This window comes from Psammomys obesus, unplaced genomic scaffold (assembly GCF_907164565.1).
Source record: "Psammomys obesus unplaced genomic scaffold, mPsaObe1.curated_primary_1811, whole genome shotgun sequence".
In the NCBI taxonomy this organism is placed as follows: Eukaryota; Metazoa; Chordata; class Mammalia; order Rodentia; family Muridae; genus Psammomys; species Psammomys obesus.
The window spans coordinates 4,164,419-4,190,564 of record NW_026590062.1 but is presented as its reverse complement, the minus strand read 5'-3'; the positions used below and the strand labels follow the sequence as shown (position 1 = coordinate 4,190,564).

Here is a 26,146-nt window from a genome sequence, read left to right as displayed (position 1 = left end):
GTTACTGCTCTTAGTTAAGGAGGCCATGAAGTAAGATAAATAAGATGTCAAGCTTTCAAGGCAGCACGAGAGTGTGCTTTCCTTGTAGTTACTGGTGGTCTGTAAGCAAACTTTTCTTATACATCTGTCGACAGATTCCAACTTACTCTGTGTGTTGGCTGGGCTGGATGCCACATGAAACCTGAGGTTAATATCTGTAATACCTAACATAGGGTGGGCATTAAGTAAATAACTTGGGCAGAGTTTAATATGCTCTCAAGACCTTAGACTGTGTGACAGGCTTGCCCAGCTCACCCTCATGCCCTGCAAGCACAGAGCCTTCCCTCCAACAAGTGCTGGGGAAAAGGCACTGTCTCTGCTCTGTTGGGTATCCCAGAGTCTCCTTCTCAGAGGTGGCTGCTCTTACCAGTGCCAAGGTAGCCTTCATCCCTCACTACCTTCCTTCTTCCTTCTCTTTCTCGTCACTTTTTTCATTCTTTCCCTCCCTCCCTAATTGTCTGTCTCATACTCTCTCCTCCCTCCCTAGTGAAAAACTGAGGGAATTTAACAAAACCAGTGTTTTTGTTATATTTAATAATATTTTATTGTATTTATATGTTATAAGTAATACATTTCATATTATTAACTTAATTTTTGATACTTCTGTTTCTAAAATTCCTTGTCTATGAGACAATAGTAAATTCTGTCCTTGTTGATGGAGTTGAACTGTACTGTTAGCACCATGTCTAAGATGCAAGACCTCAGCAGTGTGGGCCATGTGGCCATTAGTAACAAAAAAACTTGCCATCCAAACCCTTGCATGTAGAAACTGGATGATTCTCAAGAATGTTTGAGCTCTGAGACTTCCTCATCTTCTCTGGCAATATTCTCATGAGGTTTGTTTTGAACAATAAGTGTAATGTGAGTGTTCTAGAAAAACTGAAAAGACATGGAGTTGTCCTCAGTCACCTTACTCTTCGTGAGCTCAAGCTCAGCATTTTGGCATATGTCTTTCAGTTTTTATTTCCTATTTGTATCTTTTTTTTTTTTTTTTTTTTTTTTTTTTCCTTTCTGGAGATTGTAGTAACAGAATTTCATACCCTGCTTTTTTTTTACCCAGCGGGTATCATAGGCATTTCCTGTGTTCATCTGAGGGCTCTGAAGGCAGTGTTTTAAATTGTTGACTAAAGATCTCCAGGTTCATCCAAGTGGATGTCCCTCCTAATGCCAGGTATTATGTGTGGACATCAGAACAGAGTGGCCAGTGTGACAGATTCAGTGTCTGTCCTCACAGGGCACAAGGCAGTCAGTAAAGAAGTCACGGCTGCTAGAGTTTCAGGGTGAGTCTCGAGACAAGAGCCATGCTGGGGCTTCAGCTTGTCGAGTGGGGAGACCTTGATGGTCCTCCCCCTAAGTTTTTGGCTGCTGTGAGGGCCGTGGTCTGTGCGATTGTGATGTGAGCTGTACCCCAAGTGCACTGGGGAGCCACATTGTGCTTTGCTTGGTAGGAAGCCAGCAAAGAAGCCTTGCTGAAAAGTGTTTTCATCTACTCCCAACAGCATCCAATCCAGGGCCTTGCACAGCATGGGCAGACATTCTGCCACTGAGTGTCATTGCCATCCCTACCCAAGGGTTTTCACTTCTTTATCCTGTGAGGGATTTGGGATCCCTTCCTTTTGTAGAGCGGACAAAAGTTCTCTGGAGAGCAGAAACCTGCAGGATGCTGGCTCACAGTGCAGCAGAGTGAAAGCCTGTCTCTGAGAGGGCTCTGGTTAGTGTCTCCACTGAGGCAGTGGCCTGTCTGTTGTAGAGCAGGACCTGCACCATCTGGAAATGGTTGCAGTGTCTGTAGTGCCTAGTGGTGGGCACTCGCTAGGTACTGGCTTTGAGTAAGACGTTGGAGATAAAGGGTGACTATGTGACAGGTGTTCTACTGGTGTTAATTGTTGTCCCTTGTGTCCCTGATATTTTTGCTTTCAGCTAAATAATCATTTGTTTGAAGAACTTGCCATGGATGTGTATGATGAAGTTGACAGGCGAGAGACTGATGCAGGTGACGTAACACGCAGCCTATCTACTAAGCTTCTGCTCTCAGTGGGCGGTGCCCAGCTGCCGGCCTCTGTTTTTCTTGTCCAGTTGCTACTGTCCTCATAACCTGTGTGTTGACATGTACTTTTGCGAGTGTTGGCTTCCGAGTGTGCTTCCCCAAGTCTCCCTCACAGTGCGTGAACCATGCCTCCCAGCGGAGCCTTGGCACCGCAGGTGTGATGAGATTCTATCTCTGGCTCTTTTCCTCTGGCTAGTCTGGCTTGCCACGCAAAACCACAGCACCCTGGTAACCGAGACAACCGTCGTTCCCTTTCTACCGGTCAACCCTGAGTACTCCTCAACACGAAACCAGGCAAGTGGCTTGGGGTGAAAAGTTACTAATTTTAATATTGGGGGAATGACTAATGTCATGATATTTAGTATCCTGTATACATGTAAACAGACAAGGAGCATATATGAACAGAAAAATGGGAACAGTATACAAATGTGAAAGAAAATGGTAGAAGATAGGAAAGGACACTCCAGGCTGACAGTGGAGTAGGGTGCATGCTCATGCTGCTGACAAGACTGGACGGGTTGCTGGCTTCTTGTGTGAACCCAGTGCTCAGGAAGCTGGGGCAGGAGGACCTCAAGTTGGAAGCCAGCCTGGGCTACATAGCAAGACTATGACAGAGATGGGGAAAGGAGAGCAGGGGGGAGGGAAATTGTTTTCTAGTTCATCAGAACCCTCAAATTTAAGTAAATCCTCATTTAAGAATATTTCCAAGCTTGGTGTGATGGTTCACACCTTTAATCCCAGCACTCAGGAGGCAGGCGGATCTATACACATGATCTTGGCCAGTAAAGGAGGGGATGTGGAGAGGGTTTAGTCTAACTGATAGAAGTCCCTAAGAATGGAGCCACATCCAGTCTGTAACCTCATCTTTAAGTTTGGAATTTCCCTCCAGATTAACTCTCACTTACTTCAGAATTAAGTTGTTGATAATAAGACTACGTTTTTATATACTGGCGACTCTGAGGATTGAACCCTGGGTCTCATACATGCTTGTCAAGTGTTCTGTCAGTGAGCTACATATCCAGCCAGTTCATTCATAACAGCAAATATGTGTTGTGAAAACGTAACTCTTAAGTTCTCTGAAGTGGCTTGAAGCTGCTGCCACAGGAAATATTAGTGTTAGTTAGGGAATAATGGTGAGTGAGTTAGTGTGAGTGAGATGGGAGACCTTGAATAAGTCTGACAGTCTTGGACGTTTGCTGTCACTATTCATGCTTAGATGTTTACATTGGAAAATATTTCCCATTTTTCCTCACCATAGGGCAGACAGAAATTAGCTCGGTTTAACGCCCATGAATTTGCTACACTAGTCATCGATATCCTCAGTGACGCCAAGAGGAGACAACAGGGCAGTTCTCTCTCCAGGTCAAAAGGCAAGTGTCCAGCTCTAATGTGCCTGGGGCCTTCAAAGTCAGGTGTTCAGTCCAGAGCTGGAGGTGATGGGGCGGTTGTAAAAAGACCGTGTGCTGAGCGTTTCTTTGCTGATCTATCATGACAGAGAGGTACCTGTTGGAGCCCTGATGAATAAGGAGTACTTCAAAAATATTAAGTACTATTCAGATTTATCTTATATGTGATTTTCTTCCATAAAATTGGCACCTTAAAATAAACCTAAAAGCCTAACTTAAATTTGACAAAGGACATAAATAAGGAAATGGAAATGAAGGCTCCTGATTACAGTTATGTTTCCCCTGCTGTCACTCACTTCCAGAACCCCTCTGCCTCTAATAATCAGAATTTACTGTGTGAACTTTAAATGTCTGTAGCAGGAAGCACTATGATGAGAAGTGTAAAGCTCGCTGAGCATTCTTTTCAGAGTGGCTTGGACAGTCCAGACCTAGGAACCCACTTCCCTTATAGCCAGCCCGTAACTTTGTTCTTGTTTTTTTATATACAGGAACTATGCCTTTTTATTTTGAGGCACCTGCACAAAATATTTGTGCCATAAAAATTAAGGTTCTAGTCAATATCACATACTTCAAAGACAGAAATCATTAACTAATAATAATTTGTGTTTCCTCTTGCTAGTTAAGAAATTTGATTCTATTAATTCAGCAAACATGGTCTGGAAAGGTGTATTAAATTGATAAAGGTGCAGTTTGGAAAATCTTTGCATAAGAGAAATGACCAGATGTTCCATGTTGTGTATGATATCAAAAACATTAGAAACACCCAAATCATAAATTCTAGAGAAACAGTCACATGAGTAGTACAAAGACATCTTCCAGAAATACTTAGTGATGTGAAGTAGAGTAATACAGCTTTTAAAGGCTTGGTGCAGTCTCCATTTTGAAAGGTGAGTATATTGGTAGAGATAACTGTACAGGTGTCTATAGCTGACACACATGATGCCTGCATGGAAGTGCTCCCCACCAGCAGATTTGGCATTGCCCAGAGCACATTCCTGGCTGAGGTTGATGCTAGTACCTTCCTGCACCTGTGCTTCAGTTTTCATGCTGTATACGTGACCTTTCATAGACTACTTAATACCACATTTGCCCATTCGTATATTTTGTTTGTGATTGCACTGCCTTAAAAACAAAAAAAACAAACAAACAAACAAAAAAACAAACTCCCAGTTCAGTGGGGAAGGTGTGTGTTTGATGAGCATCTTCCTGGCATGACTAGGAGTGCTGGTGGCCTCATTAGTGTCCACACTGTATGCCATCTATTTACGTCTGTATTGGAATGATGGTGTATTTTAAAGCTTTGTTTTAAAAGTTAAAATAGAGCCTGGCATTGTGGCACAGGCCGGTAATACGAGCACTCGGTGAGGCAGAGGCAGGTGACTCTCTGAGTTCAAGGCCAGTTTGGCCTACAGAATTAAGGCGAAGGCCATACAAAGAAACCCTGTCGGGGCGGGGGGGGGGGGGGAAAGGCTAAAATAGGACCAGTACATTTCTTAAGAAATTAGAATTCACTGTCCAGATGAAGCTATCTGTGAGACAGCATTGAGAACTGGAGTTATTTGAGTTTCCCCAAATAAACCAAGTGTCTTTGGAGGTTTATAAATGCTTACTGCTCCCCATCTATGGAACGGAGGCTACTGATAATGTACACGTGTGTGTTCACTAAACCTGTCTCCTCTTGTCTGTCTTCTAATCTGGATTCAGGTGACTGGCTGCTGCTGTTCATACTCTTTGCACCTGGTTTCTAAGCTATATGCTCTCTGGGGTTTTGTTTGTTTTTGAGGCATGGTCTCTCTCTATGTAGCCTGGGCTGTCCTAGAACTCTGTATGTAGATGAGGCTGGCCTTGAAACTATAGAGATGGCCTGCCTCTTCCTCCCTGATGCTGGGATTAAAGACAAGTGTCACCATGCCGGCTGCTTTCTGTTTACCTTGCCATTCCCCTATTAAGCATGTCACAGTGCAGGTGCCTCGCTTCCCTTTGTGTGTTTATGCTGTGAAGCAGTGCCCCATGTGTGCAGAACCCAAGACTTACCGCCTCAGTCTGGCAGCTCAGGGAGCTTCTCCAGGCTTGGCAGCTGAATGAAGAACACTTAGCTTCTCTGTGGAGCTGTCCGTTATGCTCCCATTTTCTCTTAGCCATCTATGGGTGTGAATATACCATTACTATTTCTGCCATTTTCTTTCAGCCAGCTTTTAAATGGCTAAACCAGAAACTCATCCTAATAGTTTTTCAGAAGGAAACCTGTATTTTAAGTGTGAAATAGTTCTTCTTCTTCTGTGAACAGACAATGTGGAACTCATATTGAGAACAGTCAGTAGCCAGCACAGCACTGAGAGCCAGGACAACGACCAGCCAGACTATGACAGCGTGGCCTCAGACGAGGACACAGATGTGGAAACCAGAGCAAGCAAGGCAAGCCGGCAGAAGGTGAGAGGACACACCTCACACAGGACAGACATGTTTTATTTAAAACTTGTTCTCGTGCTGGGGTTGTAGCTGAATGGCGGAATGTGTGCTGAACACGTACAGCCCGAGTTCAGGTCCCAGCACCATTTGAAAAGCACACACAATTGTGCCAAAAAATGAAACATGCATGCAAAATTGCAAGGGTTAGCCCTTCGAAGGTGTTGGGAAGTGGGTGAAGTTGGGTCCTGCTGCCTCAGGCCAAGCAAAGCTAAAAAAAATAAGTGCTCTTAAGATAAGGCCCTTTGTCCCGAGCAAGTGAGGGTCAGCCACGCTGACGTCAGGACTCATTATGTGAGCCGTGACCAGAGGCTTTATGCACTCTGTGGCTTCTCTGTGTGCATCTTCCCAGTGAGGCTCAACTCCTTTTCCCTGAAGATGTCACTGATGAGGAAGAGGGACAGGGACAGTAAAGGGTACACTGTACAGGCGGTGTGCGTCATAAAGTACAGATGAGCTAGGGGGTGGGAAGAGAGAACGTCACACTCTGGAACATTAAGGGAGGAGGTTGTTAGACAAGGCCTTACAGGATGTGTGGGACTGAGGCCTGAGCAGATGGTGAAAAGTCTGAGCAGAGAGAAGGAACCACCAGGGTCTCAGGACAAGTCTGCTCATGAGTAGGAACAGCCTGAAAGAGCCACACACACCATGAGGTTCATGACACTACAGTGACGAACTGAAGCCTAGAGGGCAGTGCAGAGCTGCCTCGGGGTTTGGGCCACAGGGCCCCAGTGACAGAAACTGTGAACAGGTGACAGGGTCAAAGGGTCTGGAATGCTCCATTCCACTGAGGGCTGAATTCCCAGGACTGAGCCAGAGAGGCACTCCACAGGCACTAAGAGTGATAAACAAGAAGCTGTGCTAGAAAGGTCTGGAGGCTTGAAGCAGGGGGATGGACTTAGAGATATGGCCAGCATTTGCTATTTACGTTGGCAGAAGCAACACCGCTGCCTGGGCTGCCCGGGTGGAGTCCACTCAGTGAATGCCAAGTATCAGGGATAGACCTTGCACTGACTGACTAGGTTCCCATGTTCCCTTCAGTCGCTAGCTGAGCTCTCCCCCAGATCAGAACCTTCTCCATACACATTCTAACTGATTGCCTCAGCTCCTCAGGCACTATTCAGAGCTCACCCCAGCTCCACCCATGCAGCTTTTGCAGCCCACCCTGCTCCAGTGTATGTTTCCCATCACTAGTCACCGTCCTACTGTGTGCCACACGTCAGGTCAGTTACTCCCTCTCTAGTGCTGCTGGGATGTAAACACCATGGAAGCAGCAATCTTTGTTCTCTCCTCAGATATATCCTCCTGGAAATTGCCTGTTGCTCAATAAGTAGTGTGGAATGAATGAACCAATGAAAGAAGAAGTTTTTTGAATTAGCAAGGAAAATGTATGCAAGTCAGAACAGACTTTAGACAGACAGTGTCCATATAGGTCTGCAGCCCCCTGCCTGCTCCTGTAGGAACTTCTGGCTTCAGATATGCAGAAGTACAGTAGTGCCCTGCTTTTCATTTGGTTTAATTTTGCAATTCAGCTGGCATGGCCAGAGGTGGAAACTCTTTAGCTGTTAGTCTTTAACATCATCATCTCGGATTGTGAACATTTTCCCGATTTATTTTTAGAGCCTAGATTCAGATTTGTCAGATGGACCAGTCACTGTGCAGGAATTTATGGAGGTCAAAAGCGCCCTAGTGGCTTCTGAGGCCAAGATACAGCAGCTAATGAAGGTGAATAACAACTTGAGTGACGAGCTGAGAATTATGCAGAAAAAGGTAACATGTTAATAAATGCCAGGATGGCTGACTCATTGATCCCATAGTAGAAGGGAGAATCCCAGTCACCATGCTTGTGGTCAGAGGGAAGAAAAACATCTACTGTAACAGACCTAGAAATACTGGGGCCAAGCTATCCTCCTGAAAGCAGGATGTGTGTGGGTGTTTGAAATGACGTACTTTGATTAGAAATGCATCCGGAGTAGGACTAGGGACTGTAGCTCAGTGATAGTGCATCTCCCTAGCACACAAAAGGTCCTGGGCTGTTTTTCTGTTTGGCTGGGGATATAGTTCAGTGTATGCTATATGAGCACAAGGCTTTGGGTTTGCATTTAAAAATGCATTCAGAGTAAATTCTCAACTAGGAGAGCCCTAAGAGCCTAGTGTTTGTGTGAAACAGCATAGCTTTCTCCTATCCTAGGATTCCTGGGAATCTGGAAACCACTACTTGGATGTGATCCCTGTACCCCCTCCCCCATTACTGATTCTAAGATGAATCACACCATGTAGACAGAGCAGGCAAAAGAACATGCTTATCAGCATGTAGGTCCTAGCACTTACTTTGACTGCTACCTGGCAACCCTCTCCAGCATCTCAACTTACTGTCACTAAGACTCATCACTCAGAGCAGGAATGGACACACAGCAGACTTCCCACACATTCCACCTGGGCTAGCAAGGAGATCCAACCCATGTGTTCAGCACATTCCTAGCCATTCTCCTAGAACAGCGGTTCTCAACCTTTTTGGGTGGTGGGGTCGAACGACCCTTTCACAGGGGTCGCGCAAGACCATTGGAAAACACCGATATTTACATTATGATTCGTAACAGTGGCAGAACTACAGTTATGAAGTAACAATGAAATAAATAATGTTATGGTTGAGGTCACCATGACATGAGGAATTGTATTAAAGGGTGCAGAATTAGGAAGGTTGAGAGCCTCTGCTCCAGAGACTCAGGACTGCATGAGTGAACTCACCTGCAGGAGTGGGCAGCAGGAGGAAGGTGTGTGCTTAGGGGATGCAGATGGATGAGAGCGGGAAATGGAAAGCAACAAGTAGTGCCCCTACTTTGTGGACACTGCACTCATCACTGAGCTCTTGAGAGACTTTTTACGTACCCCAGGAGGAACAAAACAGAGACTGGTTTGTGTTCTTATGCTGTTGTTGAGGAATGCTGTTTCAGACTCAAACACTGTAAGTCCTGGTCACAAGGTGCATCTCCTAAAGGAAGGCCGAAAAATCACCCCTGCTCACTAGGGAATAAGGTTGTAAGAGCCTTTGAAGTCAGCGGCTCCAATGCTGTACTGCAGAGGATGACAGCAAGCGCCTGCAGATCATTCAGCACTTAGAATCAGAGCTCAATCCTGCCTTGCGGCCCCATCTAGGCTGATGCACAGCTGCAACCACAAGGCCAAGAGCCCCTTGCTGTAGCAGAGAACTTTGTTTTCTCTTCTTTCTCTGAGGAAGGAAACATACACAGTGTAACCATACTACACTGGGAGTCAGTGCAGTCACAGCCTTATCAGTTTCTTGGGTGATTTTTTTTCCCTAAAACTTGGGTTTTTAAGTTGGTCTGCCAGGCATCGCCTTTTTTGTGCATAGTTCTCCTTTTATGTTTATAGAGGCCATCTATGTGACACAAGATGAGGATTGAAGTTCCCAGAGCCTGTGTAAAAAACCAGAGTAGGCACAGTGGTCCACCTGCAGTGCCCAAGCACCAGAAACAGTCACAGGGAGTCTCCAGAGCAAGCTGCTAGCCAGACTAGCCAAAGGAGCGAGCCCAGGCTCAGTGAGACATCTTGCCTCCATACATAAGAGAGAGAAGGAATGATTGCAGAAAATGCCCAGTGTCTCCCCACGCACACACATTTGCAAAAAAGTAATAAAACTAAAAATTGGCTGGTGAGATGGCTTCGCAGGAACCTGCTATAGAGGCCTGACAGCCTGAGTTCGAGTCCCGACACCCACATAAAGGTGGGAGAAGACTCCATAGTTGTCCTCTAAGCACCGCTCTCAGACACCATATATATGCATACACAGTAATTTTCTGTTTTTATTTTAGTTGCTAGCGACAACCCAGAGCTCTGAAAGCAGGGAACTTGAGTTTCTAAGAAATGTAGAGCAAGGACTGGGGAGATGGTTTAGTGAGTAAGACACGTGCCACCAAGCCTGATGACCTGAGATCAGTTCCCTAAACCCCGATGGAAGAAGGAAAGAACCAACTTCCCAACCTCTAAACACGTGCACTGGTGGGCACTCACCTGGATGCACACTCATACACACAAATAAATGTTGACCGGCGCCATTGTTCATTGGTTATCTCCTTGATTCTTACAAATGCTTTTGATTTCTGAAGATACTGAGTTATCTGTAGCTTTCTTTCCTGCCATATTTTTTCTAAAGAGCGTAGCCTGGTTCTTTTGAACATCATTGAAATTTATCTTAAGGCATCTGTTTTGTAAAGCAGAGTAATTAATTCTTTGAATTTGACACAGTCCCTATAATCCCAGCCGCTTTGGAGACGGAGACAGAACAATCATAAGTTCAACCCTTCTTGGACTAAGAACTGGTTTGAGGCAGCCTGAGTAACTTGTGCTCTGTCTCAGTTCCAGGGCATGGTGTGCCAGGGGCAAAGCTCTGAGAGACCACATGCCTCTGTGCTTGAGGCCCCAGATTAAATTCCCTGTGCAAGGGGCTGGGGCATTTGAAACAAGGAACTTGTGTTCCTCTCAGAAGACAGTTGGGCAAAATCCTGACTGGATGTTTCTGAGGCCGCCACAGTGTTCAGGGAGTGTCTGATTTCTCAGCATGCTCGGAGTACCCTCAGCGGGCTTTCAGCATAGGCAGGCACATGAGCCCTGTGCTTAGGGATGTAACTGCTTACACGCCTCAGTCTTTGGACTATGGCCATTTCACTGAGGCCACCCAATCCCCATTGATAATCCTGACAGGCCATTCACACTTGTCTGTACCCTGGAATGCAGGAATTTCTAGAGGTTCTGTCTTTGAAGAGGTTGCACATATAGGCAAGGAAGCCATGTTTCTGCAGAAGTGGGCACTACTGATACAGAGACCTGGGGTCTGTTTACATAGCAGAGGGAGTACTGACTTCATTTCAAAACTAAAGTTTTCAGTAGAGTTGGCAAAGTAGTGTGATTTATATCTGATCTTTCACATTTAACAGTTGCTTGGAAACGATGCTAATTAATGAAGAGGACCGGCCACTGTTGGTGTATTTTCCACAGATCGGTGCTTTCTAAATAGAAATTGAGAGTTAACTCCCAGCACAGCATGAGCTTGCTATTGGAAAGTAAGGAGATGGTTGTTCACAGACTTAAAACCTTGGTGCTGGAGGGCAGTGTGGTCAGAGTGAACATTCTGTCAGAGCAGGCAGTTGAACTCATACCACCACCCACCCACCCCGCCCATACAGTGACATGGAAGGTGCCATCAGAGGTGAAGGTCCGATGCAGAATGGGTACAGTGTAAGTTGCCAGCCCCACAATTCCTTGCTGAACTCTCAGACTTGAAGCAGCTCATGTGTGAAAATTGGAACAGGTGTTCAGGACCTTCGGGTGACAGTGTCTGACCAGAGTGAGGTGGCACCAGGCAGCCTAGCCTATCCAAAGCCAACATCACCGACTGCATGGTTTTTGGGTGTCAAAGCCAAACGAGAGAAAGGCCAGATGCACCAGCCCTGACAGAAAAGGACTGATCAGCAGAGAGAAGCAAGTGTACCTCATGGAGCACCCCTCCTGTGAAGATGCTAACATAGTCCAGTAGCTTGCACTTTTTTTGTGATACATTAAGTTAGCAAACTTACTGTGGTTTGGATCCCTTATACTTTTTTAAAGACATGCTTGAATTGTTTGGAATATCAAAAGTGCTATGCAATAAAATTTTTTTTGATCCAAATTTTTCTTGTTGGCTTTTTGGAAAGCAGCAGACACTGGACTTTTTCCTGGGCTGAACCTCACCCTTTCTTGCTTCACACAGCAACGCTAGTTGTCTTTGTGCTGCTTCCATGGTGTCTCATGTCACTTTTCCCATTTGCAAATTGCTAAGGGCCATATGAAAAGAATCATGGTTAATGTTCTGAACCTCTTCCTTGAAATAGCCTTAGGGTAATCCAGAGTGTAGCTTGTCTGCCAGTGTTTTCTGGTCCCACCATGACAAGTTCTTAGGTGGTCAGACTTGAGTTTCTAAGGAGCCTGTGTGATGGAAAAAGTGAGTTATTGCACAAGGAGTTGTCATCGTCGCTTTCACTCGCATCTCAGCTAGCTTCAGGCTCTCATCAGATCATGGTGCCTTGGTGTCCTTGACTTTGCTTTGTCTGACTAGTGTACAAAAACACAGGCCCACTGCCAAACATTTCTTTCAGCTTCAAACTCTACAGACTGAGAATTCAAGCCTCAGGAAACAGGCCACAACCAATGCCTATCAGGCGCAGACTGGTTCTGACTACCCAGACACTTCCAGCCACTCTTCCTTAAAGCGCCGGCCATCTGCCCGGGGCAGTAGGCCCATGTCCATGTATGAGACTGGATCAGGTCAGAAACCATACCTACCAGTGGGAGGAGCCAGCCACCCCGAAGAAGGCAGGACAAGACCCCAACCCTTCCCTGCTCATGTAAGTAGCTCCTCTGCTCGTCCTGTCCCCACTGTGCAGTCTGACTGTGTGTCCCTTCCACTGACCCTGTAGATCTCTGGGCTGCTTCTCTTCTGCCTAACTGGGTTTTGAGAGGTCTCCTGTATTTGCAGAGTGAACACATCTGCAAATGTTCCCAGTGTAACCAGGAGCACATGGGCTTGTGGACTGGAAGGTTTTGGCTAATAGGGCATTCTGGCTCTTGTTTAGTTCCCTCTCTTCAGTTCCTCTCTTTCCATGGTGCATTTCCCAGGCAGCCTCTGTTGGCGTTTTTCCGGTAAAGCTTCTTCCCAAGTTCCACAAAGAAATCCAGTTGTAAAAGTCACTAACAGAAATGTCTTTGTCCTCAAAATAGGCAGAGGTTGAGGCTGGTGACATGGCTCAGTGGTTAAGCACATTGGCTGCTTTTGCAGAGGACGTGGGTTCAGTTCCCAGCACCAATATGGCACATAACCCACTCCCAACCAGCTCTAACTCCAGTTTTAGGAGATTTGACACTCTTCTTCTGGCCTCCCAGGGCGCACTGCATGCACATGGCATGCATACATGCAGGCAAAACACTCACACAGAAAATAATGTTTTTAAAAACACAACAAAGTAGGCAGAGACATGCCCCCTTTATGAACTGGAGCCCTTAGGAGCCAAGCTGTTCTTTTTGGACCCCATGACTTGATACATGGAGTTGAGGACTCTAGACATCAGCGTCTTCTTACTGACCTCAGCATAGGCTGTTAGCATGGCTTGGTCACCTCATAAAGATGCATAAGCAGCAGTTATAGCAGCACACTGGGAGCTGAAGCAGGAGGATTGCCTGGACTATATAAAAGCTTATCTCAAAAAAAAATTTTTTTTTTTTTTTAATGAAGGAAACAGGTACATAATAGAAACTGTATGTCCACCCAAAGTGTCAGTTCCCAAGACTGCTCTGCAGCAGGTCCTCACTGGCTGTATTGGTGCGCTCATTGGGATGCCAAGCCTTCAAACACCAAAACATTCCGTCTTCAGGGTTGACTTATTATGACTATGTCTGTGTTCACAGACCACAGCAGGCTTAAACTGCCTTATGCAATTCTTTCTTCAGAGTGTAACATTTATCCTTTTGAACATCAAAATTTATTTCTTCTAGGTACATAGAGAATGTCAATAAAATTCTTAGTCATGTGAAGTTATGATAAGATCCAATAAATTGAGCTGATTTTAATTTTATCGGACTTGAGGATGATAAAACTGAGTCTGTAACCAGAGGTGTATTGTCTTATCTTCCCTTTATTTGGTTTTAATGCTTGAAGACCGTTGACCTGATAGATTTGCCATTGAACTAAGTAAAAAAGAGTCTTATTTTTATATAACTGAAAGAAAACTTAGGCAGCTTAGTAGCTTCCACAGTGTACTTGAGTTAGAGGGAGTTAGTGTGCGAGGCTGCTGTGCTGCGCTATGTCTGTACTGAGACTGGGCTGATGGTGTGCACCAGCTTACAGTCAGTCAGTCACAGTGCTTGTGTGATGTTCTCCTCTCAGCTGGAGAACAAGCGTCACCACAAGCTGCGCACAGCTATGACAGCTATGCTATCTTTTCCCTTATGGAGAGGAGGACTTTTAAGTGCAGAGGAGGTGTGTCACAGCTGTCACTGAGCCCATGGGACTATTGTGTCACAAGCTGTAGGGTGGGAGCCCGGGATTCATTTGTTTTGTGTTTTCCCAAGCTTGTTTCTCTCTCCACTTCCAGATTGGGAGGAGTGCACTTGTGACCTCCTCTTCGTCTCTGCCTTCCTTCCCCTCCACACTTTCCTGGTCCAGGGATGAAAGCACCCGAAGGGTTAAGTACACTCTAAATGGTCTGCCCTGGAGGAGGGGCAGTGCTCCTGGACTCTGCTTGGGCGCTGGCCCTTCTGACCCTGCCCTTGCTAACTGCCCTCTGTCCTGCATGAAGCAGCGCTTTGCTCCCGGGTTCTCACAGCAGCCGCACATGCGCTCATGCACATCTGTACCTGAAGAGACTTGGCCTCCCTCTGTGTAACTCCACACTGCTCCTTCTCACCTGTTTAACCAAGCTCACAAATCAGCCCATCACATTCATTCCAAGCACACTGTCTTGTTAAAAATCAAACAAACAAGCAAGCAAACAGAAAACTAAGCTGGCTGCTGGTTAAATACAACAGGGCAAATCCATCCAGGGTTTCATTTTGTTTTGTTTTTTTTAAGCTACAGTTATGAAGTTAAAAGTATTATGTTTGGGTTAGCATATCACATCTTACAAACCCTGCCCTTGATTGGTACTGTCATGCTTGCTAGCAGTGCAAAGACAAGGTGGCCACAGGCTTAAAGCTGTCCACTTGTAATGATTGGCCAAGCCCTTCTGCTGCTCTGTGAATCACACTCTGAAAAGCAAAGCATGATCAGACAAGTCCTCCAGAGGGGCTGGGGGTCCCCCACACCCACCTTAGAGAAAGGCAGCTAAAGAGTGCAAAGTATTTAAATGGCATGGTCCCTGTTCCCAAAGGGACTGTCATGTAAAAAGAAAAATGCTTTCATGTATATACAGAGCATGATGATTTTCTCCTGAGGAAGGCTGTGGGAAGAGCCTGAAGACTCACCCTTCAGATTCCAGCTCAGTTTGTCTGTAGTAAGGGTGACAAGAGGGAAGGGAACCATAGGCAAGAGGTCTCCAACAAGTGTGATAAGGATCCCTGTCTACTGCCAGGGTCACGTGGCTAGCCAGCTCTCTTTGAGTTTTCTCTCAGTCCTTTTGAAGTAGTTAAGTCAAAAGAATTGTTGCTGTTGGGTGTTTCTGAGCAGTCCTGAGAGTGACACAGAGCTCTGCCCCAATGCTCCAGTCAGAGAGTCACAAAACCTCCCACTGTGTTAATAATCTTGTTAATAAGAGCCAAGAAAGGCCCTTCTTAACTACCCATAAGATTCTGTTGTTTTTAAAATTGCAGTGTTTTGGTAGCTTGACAAGTTGCTGAAATGACAGGGTTTTGTGTACAGTGAACAGAGGTCATCTAGGATCTACAGAGCTCTGGGAGCTTAGTCCTGGGTTTAGGGTTCCCTGGTTTGTCGGTGCACAGAACTGGCAAGTTGTTACATAACTGAACCAACACCAGCTATACGGTAACTTTTCTATTAACAGCTTTGAGAGAGCAGCACTTTAACAATCCTGGCTCTGCATGCTCACAGTAATTCTCATAAGCTTAAATGCTGGCTACATTGAAATCCCGTATGCTTTTTTGACGACGGAGGAGGACTTAGTACGTAAGTAATTGTCCCTGGGTGGTTGTCCTCTGCACTTAAAGAGAATTTCCTGAGCACTGTTAGTGGGTATGTGGCTCACTCTTCTGAGATTTTTAAACAGATGTTGGCACTTTTGATCACTGTGGGTAATGTATTCATTTTCTAACTGTCATCTTGGCATCAGGGAAAGCAAAAATCATCGATAGAGATACTGGATTCCAAGAGACAGAAGGATTGAAAATGTAAGGCAGGCCTGGGCTAGCAAGATTCTGTCTCAAAATACAAATTATGGAGGGTATTAATACTTTTTTCTAGCTTTTTCCCCCCATTGGAGCAGCTCTGAATGAACTAACATAATTAAAATGTAGTTTGTGTGTGTGCGTATGTGTTTGAAATTTTTTTTTTAAGTAAAGCTTAGTCAAACATTCCCTATAAAAGGCAAGAAAGGTCTTAGTGGGGTAGGAGTTCTGAGAGCAGAAGCCTGCTTTCACTGCCCTTGAACTGAATATGGTACCCCCTCCATCTGCTACAAGGGCTTCCACAGTTCTACCTATTCTCTGTTTTCAGAGGTAAATATTTTGGGAAACCAATAAAGTGGTTTGGAACTATGAGTCATATTGGGCTAATCCGTTTGGTTCATAGACAGTGCATGGCTTTCCTGAGGGCTCATAAAAACCATCCCTGAAAGCAGTCCTTAGCGGCTGTATTCCCCTGACTTAAAACGGGTTACAATCTGCCAGCCATGAAGCAGGAACTTAAGAACTTAGCTTGATAATCTCATAAGGCTCCAAGCCAGCACTTAATCATTTGCCAGATGAATTGGAGTGGGTGAAAAGTTCATAGTGGATTTTAGGAAGCCAACCCCTCTGTCTTCAATAGATGGGGAAACAGGAAGTCCAGGAGGAAATGTCAAGGGCCCCAAACAGAGAGAAGCAAAGTGTGGCAGGACTCAGGCACCCCACCTCAGGGCTGGCCAAACTACGGGCCTTGTGCAGACTCCCCCAGCCAACTTCTTTAGCAGCCATTTTTCTGGCTAGCAATACAATACACTGCCTGGTGTGTGTAGGTGACGCTTTTACAATCGCAGCCGTTGCCGTGCTCTCCTGCATCAGTTGAATCTCCTAGTTATGTGTGTTGATGAACATGGCTTAAGTACAGGGTGCACAGCTGGAAATAGCTAATCAGTAATCAGTTTAGATTTTGCATCAGCTTATGCCAATTTCTAGATGAGGGATTATCACACACAGATAAACACTGAGAGACTGTTCTCTCCACACACTCCAAGCCCCGCCTCCTCCAGAGGACTTCATCCTGGACACATCTTGTCACACTGACAGGCCCTCCCTTTAACGGTGCTGCCATTCCCTTAAATCCGTTTGTAGGGATTCCTGCTTTGAAGATACAGCTCATTTTAATCTTCACAGTTATACCCATTTTCTATTTTCAGAGGTAAATATTTTGGGAAACAAGTAAAGTGTTTTGGAACTATGAGTCATATTGGGCTAATCCATTTGGTTCATAGACAGTGCATGGCTTTCTTGAGGGCTCATAAAAACCATTCCTGAAAGCAGTTCTTAGCAGCAGCCAATCCAAGCTTCCCAAGCATGCAGTAATGGAGGGATCTGCAGATGGCTTGAGACCAGGCTCTCATCCTCTGCTCATGTGCTCTGCCTGAGAACAGACAGCTAGCTTGTTTTGATCTTTTTTTCTTATCTGGTGTTAAATGGAATAATGTGAGTTAGCTTCCAGCTCTGAAGGTCTGTGTTCAGATAAGTGCTGCTGTGTTTGTTACCAACTGCATCTCATTCCATTATAAACCTGTGTTCCTTTCAGAACTGCAAGAGATAAGTGTGTTTGAGTGCATGCGTGACTGTGTCAGACTTAGCTGGCACCAGGGTCTGTTTAGGGCTTACTCTTAAACTAAGAAGAAATGGTGCACAAGTGAAAAAAACATTTTTGGACCCACTATTCACTCATCTTTTACTAGATTTCCAGTAAAAGGCTGGCTCCTTTCCCAAATGAGCTCTGGGTATGAAGGTAACATAGCTTGGCAGGAACACTTCCCTGGGAAGACTGAGGAAGGCCACGATGCTCAAAACTAATGGGGTCCCTTCTGTTTTTTTAGGCCTCCAGGCTGGAGAAGCAGAACAGCACACCGGAGAGCGATTATGACAACACTGCCTATGACACTGAGCCAGATGACATGGTGTATGTGCACAGGAGAGTGAGGGAGTTGGCTGTTAGTGCAGACAGGACAGGCTATCCATCTTCACCCTGTGTCCAAAGACCATTCAGGGCTTGAGCTGGCCTAGCTCTCTGGCATCACACACTGTGTGTCTTCTGCACTCGCATGGCACCTCAGCGCTGTCGGCTGTGTAGCACCTGCTGGGCTACAGCAGTGCTGTGCCCCTGTCGAGCCTGTAGGTAGCTGTGCCCTCCATCTGTTACTTCCTCCATCTCCCTTCTTCACCCTGTCTACCAGCAGCCCTCACCTCCAGCCCAGGACAGAATGAAAAGGTCTTAGTGTAGCCATAGATGCTGGTTGATAAGCAGAGCTCGTGAGTCCTCCTGCTAAACAGGATAAAGGAGACCACAGGAACAGCCTGCTTGAGTGCCAGAGATGTGAGTCGTAGGAGCAGCAACAGCTCATGAGTGCTGGCCATGCTTAGCCGTTTGTAACTATCCACAGGTCAAACCGGAAGGGACGGCAAAGGAGTATGCTGTGGCAAGGTGATGGCTCATTGCCAGACACAGCAGAGACGCTCGTGATCCCCAGCACCACCCTCCCCAGCACAGAAGATGTCATCCGGAAGACCGAACAGATCACCAAAAACATCCAGGAGCTCCTAAGAGCAGCCCAGGAGAGCAAGCATGACAGGTGCGGGCTGCTGTCTGGGAGTGGATGCCCATACCTGCAGGGCCTGCTTGAGTTCCATTGTGACTTCAGGGTGGTTGGGAACTTAGGCACCACCCGTACGTCCTGAGTTTGGGGGTTTTTAAGTGTGGTGTTTTTATTGCTTTCATCATGTTACAAAGTAATCTGAAAATAAATACATCTAGAAGTAAAAGTATGGTATACTAGGACAGCAGCTTCCCTGGGGTGAGGGGAAGAAGCCATCTCACAACTGCTAGTGAATCTTCTGGCCACTGCTGCTTCCAAGAGGCTTTAGGACAAGGTTTCCAGACAAGGTGTTCTTAGGGGAGGCCACTCTAGAGCTGCCTGGCTTCTCTGTGCACACACAGCTACACATGTTAACTTGACATAGAGCAGCACAGCGCTCCAACTTCCACAGCACTGTGTGAGAGTGATAAGGGAGTCTTAAACAAGAGCCACTCCCTGAGTGCTCCCAGTCTGTTGGATGCCCTGTGCTCAATTCCTTACACAGGTAAACACTGCTGGTGCTTCACACTGATGTAGATCCTTCTCTGATGGTGGTAGATATGTGCCCGCAGCCTTTTTATGCCTCCAACCTTGCAAGGTGGATTTGCTTCAATTTGGGAAGATTTCGATCTTTCTTTTGAAGACCAGGAGAAAATGAGATTTTAAAACCATTGGCTTATGCTTCTGATTTGAAACTAGAGTTGGCCTTTTTATTAACTGTTTGGGGTTCTGTACTTTCCTTTGGGATATGGGGCTGTGCTATGGGAGCCTCACCCCTTCTGCTTCCTTATCATCAGGATAAGTTTACCTAGGTGTGCCTGCACCTCTGTCTTGGTTCTAGTTCCCTGAGTCCAGCAAGTCCCCCCTGCCGCCAGCCCTCCTGCAGCCTCGCTTGCTCATGGCCATGTCTCTGTCATCTCTCTCCTCTCTATCACTCACTCACACAGAGACACAAAGTAATACAAAATTAGAAATAGAAATGGCTTTTGATAGACTATTCAAAAGTCAATTTTATGATTTAAAAAAAAAAAGCAGGGAAAGATTGTTACTTGAGGCTTTGAGTCTGCAATGTTTAGAAACAGCTTTGTCAACCAAACCTACAAAGTCTTGGCAGTGTTTCCTTGCAGAAAGTGCCTCCAAATGTACTTTCCTGTGCCCATGTCCCTCCCAGGCAGTGGGGCAGTCCTGCACATAACCAAGGCGTGGTGGCAACGTTTCTGTTTGTCCCTCTACACCTTGTACAAGCAGTCCTCAGGCTGCAGACCTGGCACAGTGTGCCAAGTGCGACCCCCTTCTGCTTTGTCAGCGTGCTAAAGAATCCTACATAAAGCCAAGGTCTTGGCTCTTCCCTTTCTCATCACAAGTCAGCCGCCATGCCTGTGTGGAAAAGGCCGTTTCTAGACACAGATGTGAAGCAGTTCCCCCATTGCTGCTGGGAGCATCTGAATGATGCAGCTGTGTGCGTTCCAGTCCTTTACTTTTCACCTTGCCCTTCTTTCTAGACATCAGGAAGGTAGACATGAGATGTAAATGAGCTGAGGCTATCCTCACCTCAGTCGCCCAGATCATACACTAGATCTCAGGCCTGGGACTCTTCTTCTCAGGGTGCAGGAGTGTTCATGAAAGGATGGGGAGCCTGGTTTGTAGCTATGTGCCTGCTCTCATGTGGGCACACAGAGCAGGCCACAGCCTTAGCCTATTCATTAACAGGAAATAAATGGAATCTGACCGGCCTCTGAGGATTCTCCCTCTGAATCATCTGAGCTGTTTTTTAATGACCTCTCCAATATCTCACAGCTATATCCCCTGCTCAGAGAGGACACATGCTGCGGTGACCGAGATGGCTGCCTTGTTCCCCAAGGTAAGTCGAGATTCCCACTCACTCTCTTCAAATGAACTTCTCAGCATTGCTTTCTGACCTTTATGTTAGCTTAGGTGAGGAGCAAGGCGCTGGGTTGAAACCAGGGTCCTGTGCATGCTAGGCCAACCTCTACCATAGAGTTTTACAGACAGCTTGTAACCTGTTCCTTATGTTTTTTAGCACATTGTTTTTAAAAATGTCATTTTATAGGTCTTTGAGATGTTTTCACTGTGCATGAATATGAGTTTTAATAAGACGTAGATATTTAAGTCAGGTGCTGCAAGGCAAAGCAATAAAGTTCAGGCTGTATCACCTACGTGATACCTAGAAATAGTGTATACTACTAAAATCCCTCAAATGCAGAGCATCTCATTCTCTTTAGGCCAAAGGCTGTAGAGTGGTAATGTTTAAAATACCCAATTGGCCAGACAGCGGTGGCACACGCCTTTAATCCCAGCATTCAGGAAGCAGAGGCAGGCAGATCTCTGTGAGTTCAAAGACAGCCTGGTCTATAGACTGAGTTCCAGGATAGCCAGGGCTACACAGAGAAACCCTGTCTGGAAAAACCAAAAATAAATATATAAAATAATACCCAACTGAAAACAATTGGACTTTAGGGAACAGCTCACGCCACTCTCAGGAGCAGGCTTCCTCCTTGCTGCTGGATTTGCCCTGCAGCCCACAGTAAACAGCTGTACTTTTGATTTTAGAAACCCAAGTCTGACACGGTGAGGACTTCCCTCCGGTTACTGACGTCCAGTGCCTACCGACTCCAGTCGGAGTGCAGAAAGGCCCTTCCAGGAGACTCGAGCTTACCCACGGATGTGCAGCTGGTCACTCAGCAGGTCATCCAGTGTGCCTATGATATCGCCAAGGCCGCCAAACAGCTGGTTACGATCACCACCAAAGAGAACAACAACTGAACTGCAGGGCGCTGTCTTCTGTTTTCTAGGTTTCTGAGAGTCCAGCTTCAGTTTAGATGTGAACTCTTCAGATTTTTACAGACACGTTTAATGATGACGTAAAACTTTTTAAAAGGAAAACTCAGTATTATTTTTGCATGTTTTCTAACAGATTTTCGACTGTAATTTAACCATTGCCTTATTTGTGCCTGTTTGCCGCTTAGCTCTGTTCCGTTGTTTTGTCACCAAGCGCTTAGGTCATTATCAGATATGTTTAAAAGTAATTGTTCAGTTTGTTAAAACTTTTCCATCCTTTAAAAATCTCTACCCATGGCTAAAACTATAATTGATATTTTTAGTAAAACATTTTCTTAAGAGATAAGAGAGTTGGGTTTAAAAAAATATTTTCAGCAGTGTTTGCTCCTTCCGAGCGGGGACTCTCGGTATGTGCGTGGAGAGTGTGTCCTCGCCACTCCCTAAAGAGAGCTCACCTCTCAGGAGGGACAAGGAAGTAACCCACTTCTAACTTTTGTACCATGTTGTATTGTGTTATTTAATATTTTTATCTTGATTTTCTACCTATAAAGATTTTACCATCATACTGAAGTCTCCATAATGTCCAGAAAAGTAGTTATGAATCCACGCTCTACATCCTGTTCAGGGCAGGAGCACCACCCCTTGTGAAGGGCCGCTTCCCCCAGCCAGACAGTCACTCAGAACCACAGTTCTCGCAGGCTGTTGCTGACGCCCCTGCCGTGGTGGACAGCATAGTGCACCCTTCATCTTTTCACCCTTTACAGCTTCGAATGTCTCCTCTGGAAGGATGTCTTCCCAAGTAAGAAGCAGCCGTCTCCGTTTCCCCCACCCCTCCCTGGTACTCTGAGCTCCCAGCTGCTGTGGCTGGCTGCAGCTCTCCCAAAGCTCTGCAGGGGCAGAGGTTGACATCCAGGCCATGGCAGCACTGGTGTTACAGTACTTACAGCTCTTTCTGGTCCATTCCTGTCCCAGCATTTCACACCTGTCTTGTTCTGGGTAGAGCTCAGGCCCTGACCTGAGAGAGCAGGCAGTGCGGCTGCGAAGCCAGCCAGTTGCACAGCAGATCCCAGGGCATCTGGAGAGCGCGCCCCTCCGGCAAGGACAGCAGCTCTTCTCTCGGTTGCTCCTCTCACATTGCTGTGGACCTGTGTTTGCCAGACCTTTGGTTTTTCAAGATAACAGGAATTTGGGTTATTTTACGCCATGTGGACAGTCAACACAGACATTCTAGGGTCTGTAAACTGCAACATGAGGGCTGTCATTGCTGGCCACCAGAAGCAGCCTTTGAGCCAGCCATGGAAGGCAGCAATCAGCTGCTATGAAGTCACCATCAGTCTCTTCCCCATATGTTCTGTGGGAATGATCAAAGTGGAGGTCACCTCACTGTGTGCTGAGCCTGACTCATCACCATTGTGGCTTGGCCAAATTCTGTCCTGGAAACAGCGCCACTACAGAGTCAGGTGCACCAGGTCAGCTTGCCTCAAATGGTGTGGTCTGGGGAAGGAGCAGCTCTCCAGAAGCACTTGTCTAGCCAGGCAACCTGTGGGATACCCAGGAGTGCATTTAGAAAGGGGCCTGCTAGTTTGAGCTCAGGTATTGTTTTTTACAAGCTTTCTGCCTGCTTCAAGGACTGTACTGCCCTTCTGGTTCCAATCCATGTTTCCCATGATCCCCAGGGAGTATGGGCCTCTGTTAAGCAGCTTCTAGGAAGAGAATTGTTTGTCAGATGGAACAGTGTTTCTGTGAAAAGGCAAGGACATGCCACAGAGGACACTGTCTATAGAAAATCAAGGAACATGGGGCCAGTGCAGCATTTCCAGATGCCCTCAAGAACACCAGAGTTCGCAGTCAGTCCTTTGTCTTCCTCAGGCTGAAGCTCCCTGGTGGAGGCTGAGGAAACAGCAGGAGGTGCCACACAGAGTCTTGCAGGAGACCTGGGGTCAGAATATACTGTTCCTATAGGCAAACACATCTTGTCTCAATGCTTGTCCTGGCCATTCTTGCATGTGGGTCCCATTGCCTGCGCAAGGCAGCTCTGCCTCCCCTCAGGCTGCTCTGTCCCTTCTTCCCTGGCATTCTGCCTTCGTGCCTGTGTACCTCACTTCTGGAGACTGAGAAGATGAAGGTACAATTGATGAACAGACCCTGTCCCAAGCTCCATTTGCAGAAGGCCCCGTGGCCTCAGCACGATGGTTCTTAACTTGCCAAAGACTAAGTCCAGTGTTGTATGCCATTGGGACTATAATCACAGTGTCAGTGTTCTACCCTGACTCCAGTGACCCTCATTGAAAGTAGCACATTTTGGTCCTCCACGGCTCCCATGAGCCTCGTGTAGTCCAGTTTCCTTTCCTTCCTTGTCCTAGTTGGATATCGCCCATGCTTTTACAAAACAAATGCTGCATCTCATCCCAGTTGTTAACCCGAGCTGCTTACTCTCCTGTACTTGTTTCTCATTGTCATTAAACATTGTGTTCCTGGAGTTACTGTCCCCTTGTGTAAAATTGTTCTGGAATTTGTGCCTGCCAGTCATGCAATAAACAGTCTCTTGAAGTGTCTGTGGTCATGTGCCTCCCTCCAGCTGGTGGACCTCTCCAGACACGGGGTGGGGTTGGGGCGAGTCCCACATCACTGTGTCTTTAAGGGGAGGTGCGTTTTCGGCCTCTATCTCCTGGGACACCCACCTTAGTCTTCCTTCCTGTGTTGAGTATACAACCTGTTTGTTTTGTATTTGTGCAGGGTCTCATGCAGCTCAGGCATACCTTAAGCTGTCATCCCCCTGCCTCTGATCCCTGAGCAGGAATTTCAGGCATGTGCCATCATGCCAAGCTGTTAGCCCTGCGTTTCTCCAGGTACACTTACCCTTTCATTTTTAGGTCAACACAATGCACATGCTCTCACCTCTTCCAAACAAGCAGTGAGGCAATAGAGTTAGCTCACGCTGAAGGCCAGCAGTCTGTTTTTCTTTCAGAAATAGAGCCATTGTGCAGGGGTGCATGGGGGCTGTGCACCTGGGTTTCTCCGGGTCACCTACAGTCCCACCAGCATGTTCTGGGAGGTGACGTGGTACTTCCAGATGGAAGGAGGAGGGGACGGAAACGACCAATTCCAGGCCTCTCCAAATGAAGTCTGAGGAAGGTGGAATGTCACGCCCTGTGTGGCCCTGCTTGCCAGGGACGGCCTACAACCCCCAGCCCAGAACTGTTCACACCCTGAGTGCTTCCTGGGCCAGGTTCCAAGAAGCCCTGCAGAGCTGCTGAGCCCATCACAGACCCGTCGTGGTCCCTGACTTGGCTGTGTGGTTGCCTGAGGCTGCTGCTGCAGACACCCCCAGCTCCATGCCGCACATAGCACGTGTGCAGCTCTTGAGCAGTTCTTGAGCGTGACGTTATACTTCTAGCTGACTGTCAGGCACCTGAAGTTCTTCACATGTGTCCCCTCTTCAGAGTGCTGGTGAGGTGGCTTAGCCAGTAAAGGCACTTGCCTCCAAGCCCGACAACCTGACTTTGGTGCCGGAACCCACACAGCAGAGAAAATCAACTCCTGTGAGCACCCCTCTTCCTCCACAGATGCACCGTGGTGTGTCTAACCCACAGACATGCACATAATGAAAGACCCCTTGCATCTTCACAGTAACCCATGGAGGAAGGGTGGTTTCCATTTGACAGGAGAAGAAAGCAGCACGCAAGGAGGCCGACTCGCCCAGCCTGGGGAAGGAGAGGAGTCTGGCAGCTCCTGTAACCGAGGCTAGCATTATAGACTGCCATTTAGAATACCCCATGTAGTCCGTCCTGGTGCTCAGAGGCAGAGCCTGGCCCTGGCAGGAGACTCCCACACTCCCACAGGCCGGCCATGACTTTTCCCTGCTAGGGGCATGCTATCAAGAGTAGGGTTTGGTTCACACCTTACGACTTTAATTATCTCTAGCGTTTACCTTTTACAGTATCTTTTACATTTATTACATTTTTATTTACTGCATATGCATGGAGGGGGCACGTGGAAAGCAGAGGACAGCTTGCAGGAGTCAGTTCTCTGGGGGGTCCCCAAGGTTGAACTTGGCACTCAGGCTCGGCAGCAAGCGCTACTAAATGCTGCGCCACCTCATCGACCCTGTTCATAAAGTAACATTTCTTTTCATTCCAAAGGCTGCTGCTGTTCTTTCTCTGTGAAAAAGTATAGACAAATACCCAAGATGAGGAAAACTGCATGGGGGTGGAGCTTGATTGGGAGTGCTTGCCAAGCATTACGAAGCCCTGGCCGGATTCCATCCCCACTGCCATGTAAACCAGGCTGGGTGGCACATGCCAGGATGAAAAATACCGTTTATCGTGTTAGAAATCACCGTACTGCAGATTGTTTCCCTAACAGTGGAATTCCATAATTACTGCTTTCGAGCAACTTTTTAACCTACCCAGGCAGGACTGTTTCTCTAGAGCTTGGTTTAGAAGCTTTATGCTGTTGGAGTGAGTGTGGAACACCGCAGATTCAAACAGCCTCAGTAGTGAGTGAGCTCTTACAGGCCCAGCCCTGGGAGCCACGTCTGTCCCAGGTTCTTTCCTGGGCCAGCATGCAGGGTGGCGTGTTCTAGGAGGGCTTCCAGGAGGCAGCTGCAGGCCAGTGACTTCCACACTGCAGATGTGAGTCTGTAAAAGGCCTGACTACAGTGTGAGGGAAAGATGGGTCAAAGGGTGGCTGTATCACCCTGAACAACAGTGATGGGGTGGAACAGACTGGGACATGTCCTATCAACTTTGTACATAGTTGAGACCGCAGAGAGCAGACAGGTTTCCGGGTTGTCATGGGGTCTGGACTCATCCGATGACTGCAGGGGACCCAGGCGCCATGGCGGAGGTTTTGGGGTG

General features: G+C 46.8%; 1 protein-coding gene across 9 annotated transcripts in view; it reads left to right on the top strand.

Moving 5' to 3' along the window:
• Positions 1-23,842, top strand: part of Git2 (GIT ArfGAP 2) — a 48,792-nt gene extending 24,950 nt beyond the window's left edge. For 2 of the 9 annotated variants that reach the window (XM_055606354.1, XM_055606348.1), the window contains exons 10-20: positions 1,960-2,032; positions 2,283-2,380; positions 3,345-3,456; positions 5,780-5,922; positions 7,579-7,728; positions 12,111-12,359; positions 14,103-14,192; positions 17,733-17,815; positions 18,297-18,485; positions 20,286-20,349; positions 21,060-23,842. In XM_055606354.1, the coding sequence (XP_055462329.1) occupies positions 1,960-2,032; positions 2,283-2,380; positions 3,345-3,456; positions 5,780-5,922; positions 7,579-7,728; positions 12,111-12,359; positions 14,103-14,192; positions 17,733-17,815; positions 18,297-18,485; positions 20,286-20,349; positions 21,060-21,272 (1,464 nt within the window). In that variant the 3' untranslated portion in view covers positions 21,273-23,842. Of the gene's footprint in view, positions 1-1,959; positions 2,033-2,282; positions 2,381-3,344; positions 3,457-5,779; positions 5,923-7,578; positions 7,729-12,110; positions 12,360-14,102; positions 14,193-15,506; positions 15,629-17,732; positions 17,816-18,296; positions 18,486-20,285; positions 20,350-21,059 lie in introns of those variants that run through there. The other 7 variants (XM_055606353.1, XM_055606352.1, XM_055606350.1 and 4 more) reach the window with 6 other exon arrangements.
• The last annotated feature ends 2,304 nt before the right edge of the window (positions 23,843-26,146 follow it).